The sequence below is a fragment of the Heteronotia binoei genome, chromosome 10 (assembly GCF_032191835.1).
Source record: "Heteronotia binoei isolate CCM8104 ecotype False Entrance Well chromosome 10, APGP_CSIRO_Hbin_v1, whole genome shotgun sequence".
Taxonomy (NCBI): domain Eukaryota; kingdom Metazoa; phylum Chordata; class Lepidosauria; order Squamata; family Gekkonidae; genus Heteronotia; species Heteronotia binoei.
Genome location: NC_083232.1, coordinates 104,180,096 through 104,203,282, shown reverse-complemented (window position 1 = coordinate 104,203,282; position 23,187 = coordinate 104,180,096). Strand labels below are relative to the sequence as shown.

General features: G+C 47.1%; 2 protein-coding genes across 2 annotated transcripts in view; one reads left to right on the top strand and one right to left on the bottom strand.

Moving 5' to 3' along the window:
* The window catches only part of CSGALNACT1 (chondroitin sulfate N-acetylgalactosaminyltransferase 1), a 37,495-nt gene extending 30,953 nt beyond the window's left edge, over positions 1–6,542 (bottom strand). The window contains exon 1 of the mRNA XM_060247858.1: positions 6,456–6,542. The gene's annotated coding sequence lies outside the window, so the exon portion shown is untranslated. The remainder of the gene's footprint in view (positions 1–6,455) is intronic.
* A 56-nt stretch (positions 6,543–6,598) lies between these two features.
* INTS10 (integrator complex subunit 10) overlaps positions 6,599–23,187 on the top strand; it is a 35,799-nt gene continuing 19,210 nt past the window's right edge. Inside the window, 9 exon segments of the mRNA XM_060247857.1 lie at positions 6,599–6,755; positions 7,463–7,530; positions 9,002–9,105; positions 12,410–12,549; positions 13,172–13,253; positions 16,246–16,386; positions 17,921–18,092; positions 20,233–20,402; positions 21,487–21,620. Of these exon segments, the coding sequence (XP_060103840.1) occupies positions 6,624–6,755; positions 7,463–7,530; positions 9,002–9,105; positions 12,410–12,549; positions 13,172–13,253; positions 16,246–16,386; positions 17,921–18,092; positions 20,233–20,402; positions 21,487–21,620 (1,143 nt within the window). The 5' untranslated portion in view covers positions 6,599–6,623.

The following is a 23,187-nucleotide window of genomic DNA, read 5'->3' as shown; positions in this document are numbered from 1 at the left end:
TTTTTCAGTGAGACACCCCAGGCAGACTGGGGGCGCAGTGGTTACCTGGCATGCTACCATGCTGCATACTGTACAGATGCAGAATTGCTCAAGACACTGCTTGTGAGCAGTTCCCAGATGTGATCAAAAAGGACGCTGAACTAAACAAAAAACAGCCACTTCAAATCAGGCAAGTCCAATGTCGAGCCCCACTTAGGCAGACCCTTTTTAGGTGTCTGGGTCAGGTAGAGGTTGAAAGACATGGATCTGCCATTGGCACAAATGGGGTGAGCCTTTGCCGCAGGTGGCACAACTTTCCCGGTGCTATTTCAAGACACCCCCATTCTGACATCTACATACTTCAGGCAGGAAGAGTTGCACATGGGTGCATTTTAGCTGCTTCTCTGTTGTGAGGTTATGCTTCTTCTGCCTCATGGTTCAAAATGTTCAAGCCTTGTGTGACACTGAGAGGAGCACACCAATGCTTTCAAAGAGCATCAGAAAGTCAGTCTCTGTGGAACTTTAGAAACAGGCGGATCCAAGCATCCACTTCATGACTTCAGTCTCAAAAGGGTGTTGAAAAAATTCAGCCCTCTCACTGTCAAGTTTTTGCTTTGGCAAAAATTCCTGTTTACAGTTTATTTAGGCTATTTTTAAATTCTGCAGCACCTTGTTTGCGAAACAAGTTCTCTTGAAATGCCCAGCTCTTTTTGCCATTAGAAATGCTGCTACACAAGTTGAGGCCTTTGAGACACAGCCGACTACAGCAGCTAAAATTAATATACTGGACTGCAGAACTTTTCATGTTTATTAAAACATCCCCCCATCATTCTGATATTGGGACAATTTGAGTAAATGACACATTGAAGAACCAAAGCAAATAAAAACATGTCCTCAAAATCCAATAAAAGTAGCATAATGCTGAAGAAAAATGAGAAAGAAAACCCAGTAATAAGTAGCTATTGGCAGATCATGTTTCCAGATTTCCAAATGCCTTCCTCAGCAGCACTTCCTCAGGGGAGGCCAGGAGTGACTGGGGAGAAATGGGGCAGCAGGAGCCACAGAGCTTGGGCTGAACCCCCCCCCCCCCGCCCTGCCCCACAAGTAGCCTTCTGCCTGGTCTCAAACAGGAGAGGGACACATAACAGAGCACCCAAGGGCCACCTCAGTGAACCGCTGGGCTCATGTTACAGAAGGCAGCCCAGCAGGTGTATTTTTTTAAAATTATATTATTAAGAAGAGGATACAGAAAAAAAAGGGAGGGGGGATAAAAATTGTATTTAGTCACCCAAAACTTTTACATTTATCAAGGACACATTTATAATATATAATACATAATTCAGGAGTAGGATAATTAAGATATTTTCTTCTCAACTCAAGTTGTATAAATTTACCACCATGCAAATTTGCCATACATATGTGAGCACCCATGTAATTATTTCTCCAAAGAAATGATTCTACTTGCTAATTATTTAGCATTGGCTTAAAACTTTTGATAGATATAATACTAACATGAGTAAGTAATTATCTGATTTTTCCCTGACTCTTCAATTGTTTTAGGAAGTGCAAGCTTAATATCAATTATCAATCTTTAGCCATACTATTCAATTTTCTTTATTTTATTTATTTCAGACGTCCCAGTCAAGTTTTAAAGGTTATCAAGATCAACAGTTGGACTGGAAGCAAACTGGCTTCCACTGGGAATGGCACCGGATCAGACAACACACAAGTGCTGGATGCGAAACCCCTGGGAGCTCAGGAGGTCCATGCCTGGCCCTGGGGCTGATGGTCTTCTTGTTTGTTCTGTTTATGTAAAATGCATTTGAAACCAGGGAGCAACTTCAGGACTTCCTGATTGAGTTTGTTTAGTTTTATTCACAGCCTAAGCCAGCATTTAAAGTGGTAAAAATGTATATCATAGAAAAGCATAAAATACTGTTGTAAGACTACAAATATAACAAAACTTTGCAGTTACAGCAAACAGATTAGCAAAAGGTGTTCAGCCATTTCCTGTCTGAGCCAATAACCTTTTTTCCTGATTCTTGAGGCAAGCCAGCCAAATTTTGCTAATTTATATGTAACCTCAGGGTTTTTATCATCAAGAAGATTCTTAAGGAGCTGCAGTTTATGGCCATGGAAAGTGGAAGAACTTCACGATGGACATTACAAGCCTCACAGTCAAATATGACATGGACTAAAGATTCAATGCCACCATTTTTTTGTGTCCCCCCACCACCACGCTGAAGAGAGAATGTCCCACCTCAGAAGAGTGAATGTTCTCTTATATTCATTATTTAAGTGGGATGGGGAGGGCATCAGGGTCACCCTGTTGATTGGTTCTGTCAGAGTTTGCCATTTGGTTTTGCTGTTAAGATCGTTTTGTCTAACAATGTCCAATATTCTCTGTTTCACTAACCCTGGCATTGTCATAAGTAAGAGAGTTGAGATATTGTTTTGTAAGGTCGTAATAATGAATTCTGTCCTCTATGGCCCTAATCCATCTTGGGACCAAGGTATCTTGCAGAATTAAACAAATCAAGCCCTTAGGAAAAAATATGTTTCAACCAGAATGGCCAAAATCCAAAGCCTTGCTTCTACTGTAACCATGCCAGTTTCTATCCTAATTAATGCATTTGGAATGCCCTTAAGTACCTGGAGAACTGTCCTTAAGGATTTTGATTGAACTCTCCAATGTGGTTTCTGGCCCACTGATAGGATTGAAAATCACCCTGAGGGAGGTGGACAGGGGAAGTGAGACCCTTACAGATCTTGCAGTTGCAGTTACTCCGCCCTCAGACTTCTGTTTTCCCCTGCTCAATCGACTGATTCCCCATCAGTTGCTGCGCAGCTGCATTTTGATCCACGCCTCCCTTCAATCCCGCCCCCCATGCCTTCCTGATTGCTAAAAAACAAGATTAGGAAGACATGGGGAAAACTGGAGGGAGCTGTGTGTCAAAATGCGGCCACACAGCAACTGGTGGAGAATTGATCAGATGAGCTGGTGAAAGCAGAAGCCTGAAGGCGAAGCAACTGCTATTGTGGAATCAGCATTTGTTAATTCGCCTGGACCTCTCTGTTGCTTTTGATCATGGTGCCCTTCTGGGCTGCCTTTTGGTGCTGGGACTGGGAAGCACAGGACATATTTGCTACCCCTCCTAATTTAGTATCATCTGCAGTCTGTAACTCATTAAAGATCCACCCAACGCTAACAGGATTCAAACCACATTTCACCAACTTGTCAACAATAGTATGTGGAATCTTATCAAAACCCTTACAGAAATCAAGATAAGCTATCTCTACAGCATTCCCCTGATCCAGCAAGGTAGTAACTCTCTCAAAAGAAGAGATAAAGTTAGTCTGACATGACTTGTTCTTGAGAAACCCATGCTGGCTCTTAGTAATCACAGCCATCTTTTCTAAATGCTGAAGGACTGACTTTTTGATGAATTGTTCTAAAACTTTTCCAGGTATAGATGTCAAGCTGATATGTTGGTAGTTACTTGGATCCTCCCTTCCCCCCTTCCATTTATTAAATACTGCTAAGTGAATAGAACATGGTATAAGCACTAATGTACAACGGACCAAGTTTTGGAACTTATATTCACCGTACTAGTATGTTTAACCTACTGGTTTTGAATTCTTATTTCATAGTTGTTATTATAAGCTAAACTTAAAATAGTTATACAAACTATCAACCCAAACCAGGCATCAGGTGACTGGTCTTTCTGAATGGGGCACAAGAGCCACAAAAACTGGCTGCCTTTCCTCACAGAAGAACCACCAGGGAACAGAAGGTCTTCCTGGGTCCCAAGCCCTTGAGGAGGTGAAAGGGGACACCAGCATTTCCACCAGCTCCAAAACATGCTCCTATGCAATCTACGTCTCTTGCCTGAAGCTTAGATTTATTTTGAATGCATTTTCTATGAAGGTAAATTTGGTATGATCTGTCGGCAAGAAAAATTCTCAGGGGTCCAGCATCCAGTGCAGACAGGGGTCTCTTGCAAGCCAGCATGCTGAACTGCATTTTGAGACCTAAACGGACAAGCAGCATTTTTCGACACTGCGCAGGCAGCAGTCTGAGCAGGCTTGAGTGGGAGGCGCAGAAGGGGGCTCTAAGAGACCCACCCGTCAGCAGGTTGGGTCGGCAGATCACTGCCGGCAGCAGCGGTCACTTGCAGCCCCTCACAGGGTTTTCAAGGCAAGAAGCTTGCTGTACTTTCTTGGTGGTCTTCCATCCAAGACTAGCCAGGGTGAGCCCTGTTCAGCTTCTGGGAGCTGTGGTAAGAAGGGGCTAGCCTGGGTCATCCAGGCCCACAAACGGAACAGTGGTACGTCCCTGGGATGCTGGCCAGCGTAGAGGACTCCCTCCTTTCAGCCAGGGTGGGGGTGGCAGGAGGAAGGAGGTGCTGTGTCCCTCTCTCCTTGGCAGTCTGAAGAAGCACAGGGCCTCCTACTCAGAGGAGATGTATGAGGGCCGAGAGCTTGTCACCTACTGGCAACATCTCTCACCAACCAGAGAAGCAGAACTCTGCAAAGCCTAAGTGTTCAGGCTGAGCAAGAAAGGCCTGCAGTCTGCTTCTAGGTGGTTATGATGCAGTAAGTGAACAGGAGGCCAATGTTGCCAGGATCCTGGGTGCCTCTTGGACATGCATCCCTCTTCATTGGTGAAAACCGGTGGTGAGAGGATATGCGGGGCCGTGGTGAACATTATCAAGCTGTTCCTAAATTTGGGAGTCTACCTGGAAGGGTCTGTGGTCATTCCGCTCTTGAAAAACTGTCGGATCCTGCCAGGTACTGCCCAGCCTCAAGTCTTCCATTTCTGGGCAAGAGGGGTTCCAGAGCAGCTCTGGAGTTTCCTGGACAACACGTCGGCCCTGGATCTATTCCAGTCTGGCTTCTGCCTCAGTCATGGGATAGAGACAGCTTTGGTCACCCTCACGAATGAGCCCAGCAGCAGGCCGCTGGGTCAAGGCAGGTCAGCACTGTTGGTGTTCCACACAGTCAGCCCCTGCCTTGCAGACACAGGAGTCTGAGGGGGAGCCTTGAGGTGGCTTACCTCATTTCTCCAAGGCCAGGGACAGAGGGTGGGGCTGGGAGGAAGCCCAGGGACCTCCTTCTACGTGGAGCCCCTCGAGGGACAATTCACTCCCCCAGGTTATGTACCCTCTCTATGCCCCCCATTGCCCAGCTGGGGTGGCGGTTCGGGCCGAGGTGTCACTGATGTCACCCAGCTGTATCTGTTAATGGGCAGCCAACTGAATGCTGCCCCAGAAGATCTGGCAGAGGAGCTGGAGGCCATGACAGCAGAGCCGGCTGAGCCTGAATCCTTCCAAGATGGAGGTTCTGTGGGTGGGCCGGGGGGGGGGGGGGACTGGTGCAGGGTATCAACTCCGGACTCCTTCATGGGGTGCCCTGAGACTGGCACCTATTCATAAGAGCCTGGGTGTGCTCTGGCAATGGAGGCCCAGGTAATAAATGTTGCCAGAATGGCTCCCCCCCTCCCCACTGCTCCAGGTCAGGCAACTAGAGCCTCACCTGTCTTCTCCTGACTTAGCCTCTGTAATCCATGCAGTGGTCATTTCAGGCTGGATTACTGCAATTTGCTCTATGTGGGCCTACCCTTGGGACTGACCCAGAAACACCAAGTGGTGCAGAATGTGAGGACACTGCATGCAGTACACATCTCTCCTGTGCTGTGTGAGTTGCAGTGGCTTCTGATGGAGTACTGGATTAGTTGCAAAGCCTTGGTAATGACCTTTAAGACCTGAAATGGCTAGGGACTTACGAACCTTTGAGACCACCTCTCCTGATATCCTCTCACCACCAGCTTTCACCAATGAAGAGGGATGCATGTCCAAGAGGCACCCAGGATCCTGGCAACATTGACCTCCTGTTCACTTACTGCATCATAACCACCTCTCCCCAGAAGAGTGTTGCGTGAAGCAAAGTGAGCTCAGCCAGCTCTGAATCAATCAAGAACAGTTCATTGCAAGAAGAAAAGGTCACAGAACACAGGCAGGCAAAACTGCAACTATATTCATGGTTAACCATCCCCCTGCAGCAGGAAACCGTTACTCCTATTGGCTCAGTCCAGAATCCTTCACGTGCACCTCTTTGTTCCAAGTTGTGACATGCCTAGGATCCTGACTGGCCATGGGCTTCAAGATCCTGGTTTGCAAAGTGTGCCTGTCTCAAGCACAGGCAAGAAGAACCCCGTGAGATGCAATTCATAACCCCACGCCCTGCGGGTCAGTCTCTGCCGGGGGACCCCTTCTCAGCCAGCTGTCCTGGGCCAGACCCGGGCCCCGCAGGTGGCTTCTGCGCTCCGCGACTGGCTTCTAAGGGATGCTCCAGGGCAGCCTCCTCCTGCCAGCAAGAACGAAACGCGTCTTCTTCGCTGCCCTTGCCGGGACACCCCCCTCCCTCCCCGCCCGGGTCTCTCTCGCGCTCCCGCAGCCGCCGGGCGGAGGACTCACCACGGGCGGGCCGGCTCGGCGGCGTCTGCTCCCCGCGGCGTCGAAGGCGCGATCCCCTCCCTCCCTGGAGGAGGAGCCGGCGGCGGCGGCGGTTGCGGGGAGAGGCAGCGGGCGCCGTCTAGGAGCTGCGTCTCGCTGCTCCTGGCGCATGCGCGGGGGCGCGGCGGGATGATGTCGGCGCAGGGGGACTGCGAGTTCCTGGTGAAGCGGGCCCGGGAGCTGGTCCGCGAGGACCTGTGGGCCGCCAAGGCCTGGCTCATCACCGCCAGGAGCCTCTACCCGGCAGACTTCAACATCCAGGTGGGGCCGGGGCTCCCCTCCCCTTCCCGCGCTGCTGAGGCTGCAACAGAAGCATTTTGAGGACAGATATTGAAACTAAGCGGGGAAATGGTGGAAAGAATAATGCTGAGGTGTAGAACTGGTTGTCCGTATTCCGAGAGCTAGACAGATTATTAACAATGACACCAAAGGAAACAAAACCCAAGTAGTTGCTCTTAGTGTGTCGAACAGGTGGTATAAAGCTTGCCAGAGAATGTTCTCCTTGCATTACCCTGAGGAAGATGGTTTAATCTGTGACCACCTTATTGGGCTAGTGATCGCATCGCCAATCTCCAGGCGCACCCTTGAGGTCTGGAATTACAGCTGCTCTGCAGTTGGCAGAGATCAATTCCCTTAGAGAAAACTGCTACTCTGGAGGGCGGTCTTTATAGCATTATATACCCCACAGAGCTCCCTCAAACTCTGCCCTTCCCAAGCTCTCTCCCCAAATCTCCAGGAATTCCCAAGCTGGGACTTGGCAGCACAAGGTTGTCTTGAGTGTCATTGAAACTTTGCTTGGCATCCGCTTGAAGCATCTTTTTCCTTTAACTCGCGGCTTCTGTTTTTGTTCTCTACCTCACCTTCCCCTTTCAATAATGGAGGATGTAATGACTTTGATATGAAAGAATGCGGGGGGGAGAAGCGATATGTTCTCTGTGTGACTCATAAGCTGCGGTTTTGTTTCTCAGTATGAGATGTACACGATTGAGAGGAACGCAGAACGGACGTCATCGGCAGGCAGATTGCTGTATGACATGTAAGTTAAATTTTTAAACATTACATTTAAGAAAAAGGAATTGCATCATCCAGTTTTTCTGGGAACTCGTTACAGGCATATAAATGTCAGCAAGGGAGGAGAAGAGGAAGTGTTTGAGGGAGCAGAAGACCTGTGGATGGCAGAGGGTCAGGGTCAGGCGAGGGCAACTCAGGATATGAGAGCAGAGAAATGAGGGGGGCAAGGCTGTGGAGGTGAGGAGAACAAGTGAGCCCTCACTTCAAGGATGCAAGATTTGAAGGAATGCTATCCTACAGGAGAATGATGTGGGAGGCGCATGATGTGGGCTGCAGAAAAGAAGTGCCAAGGGGCAGCAGGAGAAGACCATAGAGGGTGGAAGAAGTGGCAGGGCTAAAGTAGGAACTGGAGGACTGCAAATGATAGCAGAAGCCAAGGTAGCACTTGGCCTGTTGGAAAGAAAGTCGCATTCTGTGGCAAAGTGGCCAGCAGGCTTAGGGCCAAGAGGATCAGGAGCCGGCCCAATGCTGCCGGAAGGGTTGCCAGTCTGCCAGAGACTGGAGAAGGGTGTGTGTGTGAAGGAATGCACGTGGAAAGCAGTTAGTTTATCTTATTTAGACATTGTTTCTGCTGCCTCTGCAGGGAACCTGCCTGAAGTGGCTTACTGAACCAAGCATAATCAAAAGAACAGTGAAAGTTACTAATTAAAGTCCCAGCCTTCAGCCACAGCCCTGAAACAGCTGGGTGGGCACGAGCAGGGAGGAGCCGGGGGATGATGGGGCAGAGAGGGAGGAGGCGAGCATCCAGGCCAGACGGGGGCAGGGAGTGGGGCAGAACTGCAGCATCGTGCAGAATGAGTGTCGGGGTGAGTGGCCAGTGCAGCTGGGAAAACGGGGAGGTGGGTTTGAAAGAGGGGGGAGACACATAAGAACAAGGTAGAGTCGGTACCATTGAGGAAGAGGAGCTGGAGCTCATGTGGAGGGGGCTGCTTCTGCAGGCAAGAAGAGGAGAATCTGCAAGGGAGAGGCTGTAGCTGAGGGTGAGAGTCAAAGAGAGCAGAAGGGAGTTCTGTCACCCTCCCGGATAGGATGGCCAACACCCCATATTTGAGGAAAAGGAAGAAAAGTGGATAGACTGCAAGACAGGAATGGAACTGAGACCCAAAGTGGGTGTTGCAAGCCTGGATTTGCCTCCTAAATGCCACCATTCAGTGGCTGGCTCTGCTGTGTGTGAAGTCCAATGAGGTGGCTTCAAGCCACAAAAGGTGATGGGAAAATGGAAGAAGATGCTGGGTAAGAAAAGGGGAGAACGGGGGTGCTGGGGGAAGTGGAGGGCAGGAGCAGGACAAGGTGGTGGGAAGGAATCAAAGGCCGACCGGCGGTGAAAGCATCTCTGGGCAGGCCCAGCTGCTTTGGAATTACAAGGAAGCTGACCTGGTGATTGTCTCTGAACTAAAATGACTCTGTTCTGACCCATTCTCAAACCTTTATTTCAGATTTGTAAATTTTCCCGATCAGCCAGTGGTGTGGCGGGAGATAAGCGTAATTACATCCGCTTTAAGGAATGACTCCCAGGATAAGCAGACTCAGTTTTTAAGAGGTATGCGGTTCTTCTGTGGAATTAGTTCTCCCTGCTGCAGAGTCAGCTTGAGAGTTGCTGCTGCTGAAGCACATTGGAGGGGCCTGATTTGAGTCACTTTCCCGTGGCAGCAACAGTAGCAGTTCTAGCCAAAAAATGGCCTATCTTCCAGCAAGCAGCCTTACTTTGCATGGGAGCTTTGAAAGTCTGCAGTGAATCCTACATTGTGGTTGCACTGGATCTTGTGTTTTTGGAAGGAACTGATTTAAGATTGGTTTGCATTTATGCATGGGATGTTATACTGTTCGTGAATAGCTGTTCTTCAAGCAGGGGCCATACAGAGCCACACCGCAGTTGAAGTCATTGGGATGGATCCAGCCAGACTTTTTACTCTGCCTTCCCAAAGTCCCCTCCCTATTTACCCTCCATCCCACCATTGCCTTCTTTTTTTTTATCAACAGGAAATGTTTTTCACTAGCAGAAAACTTGGTTGGATCTGCTTCCAAATCTCTATACAACAAATACTGGAATATGGATAATACAACCAGTAGAATAGGTTATGTTCCAGTCAGGTTGCAAAAGGGAACCAATGAAGGGGAGCAATTGAGTCCACATTTTTCAAGTTTTTTCTATTCATGTTGGGTTCCAAAACAATGTGTTAACATTGAGGGCCGAGTTGGATGTATAGAGTTTTGTTGCATCTTCAGTCATGGACTTTTAGGTGCTAGCTACCACATGTTTAGAGAGTTGACGGGAACCTCTGTTACTTTTTTGAAATCTCTTGTAGAGTGTGGCTAGCACTGATTGTAAAGCAGTTTTTGCATTTTAATTTATTGCCTGTTTGTGAATCTGAACCTTATATATTGTATTGATATACGTTCGCAAGCACTGAAATAAGACACAGTTGTTTAAAAATGTTTATTGGTTCATTGTTTCAGGGTGCACAGCAATGTCAGGGCATGTAAAATCTGTGGAAACTTTGAAGCCATGGAAATATGGGGAATACATGCAATAGATCTTATCATTGTCTAACCTGTGTTCTAACATAAAATGCCTCGTGTATCACTTTGTTAGCAAAAGAAGATGGCCCCATGGCGTGAGTCCTGATGAAGAGTTCTGCTTGCAGGTTTCTACATGAGCCACTTTTAGCACTCCTTTAGTATTTTTAACCTTAATTTTTTCTTTTTTTCTCCTTTGGATGTTAGGCCACACCCCTCTTCTGTAGCCAATCTTCCAAGAGCTTACAGGGCTCTTAGTAGAGGGCCTACTGTAAGCTCCTGGAGGATTGGCTACATCAGGGGTGTGTGGCCTAATATGCGAAGGAGTTCCTGCTACAAAAAAAGCCCTGCTTCTAGCCCAAGGCTTGGACGGCCTAATGCTACCACTGTTATTAAGATGGTATTGCTCATTATGTGGTTTGTGGAGCCCTCCTGGGTTCTTCATCTCCCTGCGGCTGCAGCTGCTGCAGCCAGACTCTCAGCTTCCAACCCAGGCTGAGGGGACAGGAGACTCCCAAGGGGCTGGTGGTGAATACGACCACCGTGGAGTCAGCCCAGTGGGTGCCTGGGAGGCTGTGAATGGTGAAGACTTGCTATTGTCCCCCCCCCCCCCCAAATTTTAATTTTATTGAATTTAGAACTTTAACAAACGAAAACCTAGGAGATTTTAGTTCATGCATTATGAACAGAGTGTGAGATAAACTCATGCTTTAGTAAACCAGCATTCAAACTGAGTTGACAAAAGAACTTGCACAATAATATATTAAGTAACTTAAATATTTTACAATTTAAAAATTTAGATTTTCTAAAGAAATTTATGATAACCTGATGATTCTTTAGTCTTAATACCAGCAATTAAAATACCCAGTCAAAACTGATAGGGAATAGAGTAGATGCATTTATGTAAACATCCATATGTTATAGTCAGATCGATTTGGTATAACATGGTTGGGCTTAGAATAAACAGTAACTGGATCCCAGCAGTTATGCATACCGTTAGTTGTAGTTCATAAAGAATCTCCTAAAAAGAAAACATTTTGGGTAATTTGAGACATAATGAATGTTTCCCAAATCCTATCATAGCGAGTGTGAGTTTAGCTGAGTCTTTCCAGTGAGAGGCAATGGTATGTCTGGCTGCAGTTACCAGCTGAGAAATAAAAACTCTCTTGCATTTTTGCACTGAGATATTGGCCAGCATTCTAAAAGCAAAGATTCAGGACTAAAAAATAGATTCACTTCTGACCACACTACAATCTGATTCCTGGCTTTTGACCAAAAGGGTGCTACCTCTTGACATTCCCGCTGTAGATGAAAGTATTGTCCCAACTGGCTACATTTTTTCCAACTACATATATGAAGTATGGTTAGTATCAGTCCTATGGAGACGGTTGAGTGTCATTTACCAATTTGCAGTAAGTTTATAAAATTGGAGTTTGATGCTAAAAATTGGAGATAAGTTAGATGGGTGGGGCCTGCCATATCTCATCCCAGTCATCTAAAAACAAATCTGTTGGGAGGATTTTTGCCCATTTACTTACAAGTCTCATGAAGAACCTAGGCTCTCCCTGAAAGGTGGCTAAATGGAGTTTGATCTAAAATTCTTACATGCAACCATAATGCATGTTTTGTATTACCATTAATCCCCAAGTACAGACTTTTTCTGATCCTCCCTGCACACTCATAGCTAGAAAATTTTAGGTTGGGGGACCCATGGGATAAAATCTTAGGTGGAGGGGCTGCGGGGCCCAGAATGATGTCACAAAAGATGTCACAAAGAGGGAAGGAGGACGAGCGCCTGCCCCTTGCTGCTTTCGCCACCTTCACTGCTGCCTGCAGGGCCCCTGGCCACTCCCAACCGTGGCAGTGGGAGGAGGTGGAGGCAGCTTTGCTGCTTGATGGGAGTGGTGGCGGCGGCAGTGGCGACAGGTGCTGCTTGTTTGGAGTGAAGGCAGAGACAGAGGCCAGCAGCACTGTTAGTAGCAGGTTGCTACAGGAGCTTTTCAGAGTGGCAGCAAGGAGTGGCAGTGGGCCCCGGGGGGACAGATTAAAGGAGCCACATATGGAAAGGGGGCTTGACTGAAGGGCCTGGACACCCCCCCCCTCCTCGTAGCTATGGTCCTGCCTCCCTGTCTCTTTGATGGGGGAAAGAAGACAAAAAAGGGAAAGAGGTTTTAGAAAGCATGTAGAATTCGGTGTTTCTGCCTGCCCAGACTGTCCTGCCTGTTGTCGCCCTCCTTAATTCTCCACCTGAAATGTATTGTTGCCTCTTGTCGCATCCCATCCCTGTTTGTAAGGTCACTTGATTCAGTGTCATCTTTCCATCGTAGGTTTATTTGAGACCCTTCCTGGCCGGATCCAGTGTGAAATGTTACTGAAGGCCACGGAGCAGTGCTTTAATACACTTGAACGGGCGGAAATGTTACTGCTGCTTCTGCGACGCTTCCCTGAATCGGTGGTTCAGCACGGGGTAAGAAGGCCCTTTTCCTTTCAGACCTTGGCTGCTTACCCTGGAACTCTGCCAGCTGAGTCAGTATGTTGTCTGCCGCACAGACTAGCTTGATTGAGACAAAAAGTAAAGGCTGTGTTACTGGGAAGACCACTGGACTTCTTAAAAGTAATTCAGTTAGACTGTTGTGTAGCGGAAGAACTGTTGCATTGAGATAATATTTTAATGGGTTTGTATCTTGTGAATTTGTTTGAAAACATGGAACTTGTTATGATTTATGAGCCATTTGGAATAGTGTAACTGCAGGTGGTTTAAGAGGAGGTGAGAAATTACTAGATCATGAAGCCATTTGCTTTCTTTGTTCAGTGTGACGATGCTTCTGAAAATCCTCTTGAAGAGGTCTGTCTGTCTTTGCCCTTCCTCCAAGGAATGGATGGCAGTGTGTGTGGTTCTTCCTGCCTGCCTGTTGCCCTCACAACAGCCCTGTGAGGTAGGCTAGGCTGAGAGACTGTGAGGGCCCTGGGTCATCCACAGGCTGGGATTTGAGTCTGCATCTCTCAGTTCCTAGTCTTACAGTTAAGCCCTGCAGCTTTCTGCAGAGGACAAGCAGATCTTTTCTCTTTCTTTCTTTCTTTTTGCCAAGGTGGGCCTGGGTGAAAGCTTATTAGATGCAGAAAACATGGAAGACCAAGAATCACCTGTCAATTGCTACAGGAAGTTATTTGGTAAGAATAGGCATCTCATTGGAATACTAAAAGGTAGAACGTGGCTTTGGTCTGATATATGCAAGTGTGTAAAAGTGCTTAATGAAAGTTTTAACTGCCCATCCATTGGTGAAACCCTCAGTGGGTTTGTCCTTGTTGAAATGGGTGACAGCCTGTCCCATATTGCATAAAATGTTGGTTTGGATTGTAAAGGTGTAGAAATTAGAGACCCTTCTGCTTCCAGCTGATTCATTTCCATTTTTTAAAAATTTAAAATAATTTTATATGGTATACAGTGTAGCGAAATATGTAACAGAAGCATAGTTGTTTTATTGTACCTGAGTTTTACTTACCAGATCTGTTCTCAGTGAAGAATCCTTTCTTCGTAATGTTCCATGATGCTGTCAGTTTTGGCACAATCAGAATGCCTTCTTGAGCAGTCTGCTGCGTCTAGTTTTTGCTCACAGCTCCTCTGAATGTTGCTTCAAGTTCAGCAGATGACCTGTTTTTCCCTTTGAGATGAAGTCATTGGGGATGCCCAGTAAACTAAGCTCCAGAGACCTGGAAACATAACGGCATGAAGCTCCTTTATGCTGAACCGCCCCTGGTCAAACAAAGTCAGTATTCTCTGCTCAGACTGGAGCTGCTTTCCATAAAGACATTAGAAGAGCCCTGCTGGATCCAGTCCAGCCTCCTGTCTCACACAGGGGCCAGCCAGGTCCTCAGCAACAGAGTATCAAGGCCTTCCCTGATGCTGCCCCCCCTCAGTCACCATGTCATCCGCCTTCAAAGCTGTTTATCCCTGTGGCCATCACTACATCCTCTGACAGTGATTTCCATGTTTTAATCACGCTCTGTGTAATGAAGAATTATTTCCTTTTGTTGGTCCTGAGCCTACTGACCTCAACTCCATTAGCTGCCCTTGAGTTCTAGTCTTTTGGGAGAGAGAGAAAAAGTTCTCTTTGTCAGCTCTGTCCACCCCAGGCATCATTTTCTATACCTCTCTCATATCCCTCTCCCCTTCATCATCCTCATAGAGAAAGTGCTCCAAACCCTCCTCTGTACTCTGCAGCCTCCTTTTTGAGATACAGTGGCCAGAATTGTCACAGGATTCCAAATGATCCTGTACCAGATTCTATAGGGGGGCTTTACAATATTGGACCTTTTATTCACAATCACTTTCCTAATCCTAATATAGAGTTTCCCTTTTTTGCCCCTGCAAACCGCTGGGTTGACACTTCCATTGAGCTCTCCACTGTCACCTGGAGATCTTTTTTCCACTTGGTCTCAGCAAGTGCAGACCCTGTTAGCCTGTATTTGAAGCTGAGATTTTTTTTCTCCCAATGCGCATCACCTCACACTTACCCACATGGAACTTCATTTGCCACATTCTCACCTACTTTCTCAGTTTCTGGACTCTTCTTGGAGCTCTTCAGAGTCAGCCTTGCTTTTCACCATCCTGAACTCTTGGTGTTGTCTGCAAACTTGACTACTACACTGCTCACCCCTGGTTCCAGATCACTTATGAACCAATTAAATAGAACTGGTCTCTCCCAATAATGATCCTTGGGGGCCCCAGTGCTGACTTCCCTCTCTTAGGAGAACTGCCCATTGATTCCTGATCTTTGCTTTTTTAACCCATAAGAAAAGCCATCATCCCATGATTGCTAAGTTTACTCAGGAGTCTTTGGTAAGGTCCCTTGTCCAAAGCCTTTTGAAAGTCCAAGTATCTAATGTCTGCTAGGTCAGCGTTGTCTGCCTCCTTGTCCCCGTGCTGCTTCACTTTCTCAAAGAACTCCCCTCGCCTGCCATGCCAATTTCCCCTCCGCAGGCTTTGTCCCTCTCTGGGCCTAACAATTTTATCTTTGATTACTATTTATACTATTCTGCCTGGGACAGACGTGAGGCTGACTGGCTGGAGATTTCCTGGTTCCTCTCTGGGTCCCTTTTTAAAAATTGGTGTAACATTTGCTGCCCTCCAGTCTTCTGATCCAGAGGCTGGATTTAGTGCCAAGGGACATGTGGGGGTTAGTAGGTTGACTCTCTTGTGTCTGAGCTCTTGGTGCTCTGCCATCAGGACCGGGAGACTTACTAGTTTTTAATTTCCCCAGTAAATCTAGAACTTCATCTCTGGTCCCCTCAACTTGGCTCACTTCTTCAGACTCCCTTCCTGAAAACAGGGACTGCAACATGGGCACTCACCTCACACTTTTACAGAAACAAAAGAGTAATTGAGCTTCTCTGCCAAAACCACCACTCTCCAGCAGGCTACAAGCACCCGCTTATCTTCAGACTCTGCCATCTCTGAAAGCAACTTCATTTAATGCTCCCCAGTAGTGTCGCTGTTTAGGAAAGGAAAACCCAAACCCCCCTCAGCTTCCCAGCAGCTCTGTCTTGTGTTCTTTCTCCCAGTCCAGCTGGCTCAGTTCTGCCTCGGGGCGGGTGGGGAGCGGTCTTTCACCTCACCTGTTATCTGGTCCATTTGAGCTGGAGTTGCCAGGGATTGAACCTGGGACCTTCTGCATGCAAACCAGAGGCTCTTCCATTGAGCCACAGTCCCTGCCCAAATGTGTGAGTTGAAAGCAGCCCGTCCATATATGTTGCTTTTAGACTGGGAACTTTCTGGAACAGTGATAAACATGACTTCGACAGTATCAGACATCATGTAATGAGCAAGAAAATCTTAGTTAATAGGATGTGTCAGTGCAATTTGTGTCCACCTGCATATGAAGAAACCAGAACTGTTTCCTAGAGGAGGCAAGTGGCTTCCTAGAGGGGCATTTGCATCTGCCCCAGAAGAGGCTTCCCTTCCCAAGACAGCGCCTGTTGTCACCTGAGTCCTTGGAAAGTAAAGCTGTCAAAAAATGAGCTATTAGTCTGTTATGAACAGGCATTCAGAGCAGCTTAATGGCTATGTTTGCTTGCTCAAACACACCTGAAATCTGTTTCTCTATTGAATATGGTCTTATGTTAAGGCAGCTTGTTTATCTGATTTTTGTTTTATCCCTTTCAGTCTGTGATGTGCTTCCCTTAATTATTAACAACCCCGATGTGCGGCTCCCGGCTGCCTTATTATATAAGTACTTGAACAAAGCTGCAGAATTTTACATTACTTATGTGACAAGATCTACACAGGTGGAAAGCCAGTATCAAGGTAAGAGCCCCCGGCCCCAAATTTAGGGAAAGTATAGCTGAATGGACCTCAGAATTACGTGTAGCATTTTGCTTTATTGCTTGGCTAGTAGGAAGAAACTCTTTTATTGTGGCTTCTGATTTGTAGTTTTTGCCTGCTTTAATGAAGCTTCCTGTGACCTGTCTACACAATGCAAATGATTAATTCCATCTTGCAAAGAAAGGTGGCCGTGCTTAAAGAGAATCCATCATTTGTTCTGAATGGTGTGAGTGTGTGATGTCTGTCTAGATTGGCTTGCTCCTTGTCATCTACTGGTCTTATATAAAACCAGGCCCATACCCACAGGGGACCCCCTGACTCACTGCCAAGGCCCCGCACCACTTCCTATCCAGCCCCACCAGCTTCCCATCCAGCTGGTTCGTGGGAAAACTTTGTTGAATTATTTTATGTTTTGTGCCACGCCACAAGTCGTCACTGCAGCCCTTTACCTCCAGGAGCTTGCTGCAAACTGGGAGCAGTTTAGCATGGTGACTAAACCTGCCAGCCCGGGATTGGGAGGAGACTTACCAGGAGTGGGGAGGGCTGTGCTGGCCAGCCCTCCCCTTCCCCTCCTGCTCTGCTGAATTTGAGAAGCAGGCTGTGAAGGCAGGAAGATCTGGGGAGGCTGTGCAGTAGCTGCCTTTCTCCCTTCCCTTCCCTCCTGCAAGGCCAGGATTGCCACGACTGTCCCTCTCTGCCAGTTTTGAGAAGCTGGCTGTGAATCAAGGCGATCCAGGGAGGCTGCCGGGCATCTGCCCCTCCACTCCCCTTCCCCTCCTGCTGGGTGCAGTTGTGAGAGGGCTTCCACCCTCATCAGCCCTCCCATGACTATGGGCCTGGTGTGGGGTGGGCTGGGGTCTGGCTGATGGGTGGTGTGTGAGGGGGTGCCCCTGTCTTACTTAAATGCCCCCTGAAGGGAAAAAATCCTGACTACACCCCTATTTAAAACCATCCCTATGTGTGGTATTTTACAGCATAGGCTGCAAGATTCCAGCCCCTCAGACAATACAGTCAGTTTTCCTTTGCCCCTTCACCTCTGCCATTGCTCCCCCCCCCCCCACCGCCAGACTGTGCTTATGTCCAGATTTCCCAGTCAAAGGCAGAGGAGATGTTGGAGAAGTGGTGGATGCAGAAGAAGAGTTAAGCATCTTCCACCATTCCTGCCCACCCAGCAGCTGCGTGTGGGTGCAGCAGACAAGGAACTTATCTATAACTCTCTTCTTCGAGAGGTTGTCTGTGCAGTCTCGGAGAGGTTTTGTGCCAGGATCCCTAAAGCGCTTGGTCCTTGGACTCCTTCCCCAGGGGAGGGGGGGGCAGTGCCTTCCTGCCTTGTCAGATCCCAGAGTCAGTCAGGACATCCATTTTCTCATTTCTTTAGCTGTCCGTGTTATGCCTGGGCATCATGTTGCAGTCCAGGCATCTTCTGTATGGTCTCTGCATATACATCTGCAAAGTAGCAAGAGCTATGTGCAAGATGGGGTTTCTGGTACCCAAAGCTCTTTCCTTTGCTTTCTAGGTGCACAGGACACGCCCGATCTCTTGTCCCCCAGCAAGCGGAGCTCTCAGAAATACATCATAGAGGGACTGACCGAGAAATCCTCTCAAATAATGGACCCTTGGGAACGGGTGTTCAAGATTCTGTCTGTTGTGGGAGTCAGGTGTGAATGGCAGATGGACGTGTCGAGAAGGTTGGATTATAATTGTTTCTGACTATTACTGTCTGATGTAATTGCATGAAAGAACTGGGTCTTTGTTCTCCTTGCAAGAAAAGAACACACAGATAAAAATGTACCATCTCTGATTAAATTTCTTGTACATCTTGGAGATAATGGACCCTCTCCAGTCGTAGTCCCAGACGGCTCAAGATGTGTTTGCTCATCTCCTGTATGGGATGACAGTGGTCAGCCAGCTCAAGATGTTCTGCCAGGGTTTGGGTTGTCACAGCAACGGGTTCCACCTCGTATGGCACTACCCCCCCCCCCCATTTTCTGCCCCCCATGAGGCAGTGGTTCAGTCTAAAGTTTTTGTCATCTGAGATAGGAAGGGAAAAAGTTGAAATAAGAAAATAAATGTTGTTGGAAACAAGCAAATGTATTTGAACAAAAACAGTTTCATGTGAACCCACAAAACTTCTTGCCTCTGCAAACATGGACATCTTTTATCGTAATACTTTATCAAATGCATAGTACATTAAGTGTTGCCAGAATTACTCATATTTAAACAATAAGTGTATCGTTACTTAGAAAATATATGTCTATATTATGTCAGACCCAGAGCCAAGGAAAAGACAAGTAGAGTTCAAGATCTTTATTTCAGCTTCATGGGCATACACATGCGTTGTCAGAACTGACAAGCCCACCAGTTCTCCCAACTTATAAATCTTTGCCCTGACCGTTAGAATTCAAGCCAAAGCATGGCAAGCTAAAGTGGGGGGTTTGTGCGGGGTTTCTATTAAGCTCTCATCACCACAGGTGCCATTATCAGTTCTCGGGTCGCATCTCCTCCTGTTCGCAGCCTTGGTACATAGCAACTAGCCAGCTCCCAGACATCCCATCCTCCCTTCAGATAAGCAACAAGCAGCAACTACATCAAAGCGGCATAGCTAGCACAAGCACAGTATTGTGTAGCTGGATACATATGGCAAGAGGAACAAGATGGAGTGACTCTTGACATTTTATACATAGAAATTATTCTTACTTAATGCTGTAGTTTTACATAAAAATCTTCATATTTTGACTAAAGTATTGTCTGAAAAAGTATTTCCCAAAGAGAAAATATTTCATAAGAGTATTCCTCTTCACCAACCACGCAGTTGGCTCTTCTGCTGTCCTGCTCAGACCTCGCCACAGTTATCCATGTGGCAGTCACCTCTAGATCAGACTACTGTAACTTGCTCTATGCTGGCCTGGTCTAACCCAGAAGCTCCAACGGGTCCAGAATGCGGTGGCGTGAATCCTGACAGGAACACCATGGCCAGCACACATTCAGCCTGTGTTGTGCCAGCTGCAGTGGCTTCCAGTTGAATACAGAGTCAGATTCAAGGTTTTGATTATGACTTTTAAGGCCTTGAGCAGTCTGGGGCCTACATATTTCCGGGACTGCCTCCTGTGCTATGTCCCTAGAAGGGCACCACACTCTACTGATAGGAAATTGCTGGTGATCCCTGGCCCTGAAGAGGTCGAGCTATCCTCTACAGGGGCCGAGATCTTTTCAGTACTGGCCCCAATCTAGTGGAACGCTCTACCGGAAGACACCAGGGCCCTGTGAGATCTTTTACAGTTTTGCAGGGCCTGCCTTCATACACTAAATCAGGAGTGGCCAACAGTAGCTCTCCAGATGTTTTTTTTGCCCACAACTCCCATCAGCCCCAGCCATTGGCCATGCTGGATGGGGCTGATGGGAGTTGTAGGCAAAAAACATCTGGAGAGCTACCGTTGGCCACCCCTGCACTAGATTGTGGCATAAGGAACTCAACAGAGTCCTTAAAGAAGATCAATGGCAGACTATCTGGGATTCTGATATCCATAAAACACAAATAATAACAATTTGTGCACAATCTTATAAATGTATGTCGCATCAGTACTTATCACTACAAAAATTAAGCCATATTTACTCTTCTTCATCTTCTTACTGCTGGAAAAAATGTGCCCCTCTCACATGGAATGGAAGAAGGCTCAAGGTGTGTGGATGGCACTACAGAAAGCATTCAAATGAACTGTTTTGATCATAAACTGTGCCTCCCCCCACTTCTGGGGGGGGCAGATTTAAAGAAGATTTTTAACTTTCATTGAATGAGGTTGTAATCACAGCATGCTCTTGTCTCTTCAGAAGCTTTGGCGACATCTTGCTCAAAATGAAAGACGTCTGCAGGTACATTGGTAACTATGAGAATGAAGCCCACACAAAATACAAGACCCAAGTGATCTATTCCACCATGCTGGTCTTCTTCAAGAATGCATTCCAGTATGTCAGCAGCATCCAGCCGTCTCTCTTCCAAGGTTAGTTGAAACTGTCGTAAAAAGCACTTCTGTGTAAGCCCCCCCCCCCAAGCCCCTCCCCCTTCCATGAGCTGGATTTCCATTTCCTGTGAGCTCCTGACCTGTGGATCTCTGGGGTGCTGATGTGTGCATAGTGAGACCCGGCGGGTGGAATCCTGCATGGGGTTGGTTATTCCTTGCATCATATTTAAACCAGGCCGAAATCTATGGCTTTTGACTGCCTTGTGGGGGAGCATGGGGTTTCTGCTACACCTTATCCTATTTTAGCAGAAAGCAGCCCCTTCCCAATTTTTTTTTCCAGTGCTCTTTAAAGCTTCCCATTTTTTCAGTCAGGAACACTGAATGCCATACAATTTCAGTGTGTAAATCCTTGTCCTAAGTATTTAATTATTTCAAGAAAGGGAGTTTTTTCAATGCTTCTGAAAAATTTCTGGGATTTGTACTGAAAAATTTAAAAAGATCTCAGATTTTTTCATGCTATACATTTGGGTAAATAAAGTAAAACTTTATCTTAAAGAGCATTTCTCTAATTTTAAAGAACAAGAATGTTCCACAGAAGTTTTTTCACTACTCCCTCAAATGCTGAAGTCCTGGTGAGGCGGCACGCTGCTCCCTCCCTCCCGTTTATTTATTAGGCTGCCCTTCCCTGCAGGCAGGGCTCGAGTGGCTCCCATCAGTAAATAGAGGGTTAAAACAACATTACAATAGATAAAAACCAGGATAAAACAGCATGTTGTCCAAGATGAGACCAGTTTTCCGTATCCGCTTGCCCCCTGGGTCAAGGCAGATGGAGGGAGAGGGCGGGATGTGAGTGTCAGGTGGTTGCTGTCCTCCGCCACATGCCTTGCAAGCCCTACAGAGTGATAGCAGATCCCATAGGGCCTGGATGTCCTCAGGCAGCGAGCTCCACCGGGTGGGGGCCAGGGCCAAAAAGGCCTTCCCATTTCTAAGGACAGTGCAGCTGTGCAGATTTTTAATGGCTCTCTGCAATCGTTTCCCAGGGTTTTAGGTGTTAGAAGCAGATTTTGGCAGGATCCTCATAATTGTAAATGTGCTTAAAGTGATGTGTTTATTTTAAATCTAGGTCCAAATGCTGCAAACCAGATTCCACTTGTTCTGTTGGAGGATGTGCCCAATGTTTACAGTGATACAGACATTGATCGCAGCAAACACACACACAAAAAGCGGAAGCTGGCTGAGGGAAGAGAGAAAACCATGGTAATGCTACCATTTTATGCGGGAAGCATTCTTATCTTTGTTGAGAAATCATGCTCTAATAGAAGTAATCTTCTAATAGAAGTGCCCTGCTGAGACCCCACCCCCTCATGCAGGAAATACAATATTGAGATATGTTCATAATTGTGCCTGTAGTTTGGACCATAGTGGTGGAAAGAGAAAGAATGGACAGAAAATAGATTTTAAAAATACTGTTCACGATTTTGTTGGTTGCAGCTTCTGTGAGTTCCAACAATGCCCCTCTTAGGGACCCTTGGAGTTGATGGTTCTGTCAATGTGAGCAGTTTACTGAAGAGTCTTCAACTTGGTCTTCTTTACTGGTACATCGTAAGGAAATACAGATTAGATTTAGATGAAGGCAGAGTGAAAATTGGCTGTTAATGATGGGATGTTTTGGAGAACAATAATTCACAGAAGTCATTAGTCACTTGGCAGCACTTGACACTCCCACCAGTCTCTCCTGCAGCCAGCTGGCCCCAGCTTCCAGGCGTGGTCTTAACAGGGAGGTTTTACTCATCTCCAAAGATCTGGGCTACGTTAGTTTGTGGATGAACTAGTCTGAGCCGCCAAACTTCAGGGACTGCCTACTCCCACTACAGGAACCTACCCAACCACGTTGGTCGCTCCTTGTGGGTTCAGACTTGTCCATACAGGTCCCAGATAAACTGGAGGATTAACTTTTTTTGCTATGAAGTCACTGCTGACTAATGCCAGCCCCTTGAGGTTTCCAAGGCAAGAGAGGTGTGGAGGTGGCCTGCCTCTGCCTTCCTTGGGGCTCTCCCATTCCAGCACTCGCCAGGCCCAGCCCTGCGGAGCTTCCGACACTGGAGGCGATTGGGCTTGCCTGGGCCACCCACATCAGGCCACTGACATGAGGCCACTTAAAGAACTAGAATAACATCTGCACTTGGGGGCGGGGGCGGGAAACAGACTTCATGCAAATAAGCCCACGGAAGTTGAATGAACCTCAAGGCAAGGCATCCTCCTGGACTGGACTGAGAGTTCTGCCCCCCCAGGGCCCCCTCCCCCCAGGCTTATTAGGGTGCTTATTATAAAAGTCCTTAATCAGGGCTTTGCAGTTCATATCTTTGGAGCTGATCCATTCAGCTTTATTTAAGGGGAAGTGAGTCCACTTGATCATGTAAAACAGTTCACCACGTTTGATCTTAGCATCGAGAATTTCCTGCACCTCATGATGAATCTGACCATGAACCAGAGTTGGGGGTGCTGGTTCCGTCTGGGGGTGCCATGACGAGGGCCCTGGGTCCTTCAGATAACTGGCATGGGAACAAGGGTGGACATGTTTGAAGTTTTTTGGCAATTCCAATTCAACAGTCACCTTATTTATAATCCGTTTGATCGGGAAAGGCCCCAAATACTTCATCCCCAATTTTTTGCAGTTCTGTGCATTGGGTAAATGCTTGGTTGAAACGTACACCTTGTCTCCCACTGATAAGTCCCAAAGCTCAGAGTGCTTTTTATTGTATTGAGTCTTATAGGCTTTTTGCGCCTTCTGCAGTTGTTGGCTGATAACTGCCCAGCCCCCCGC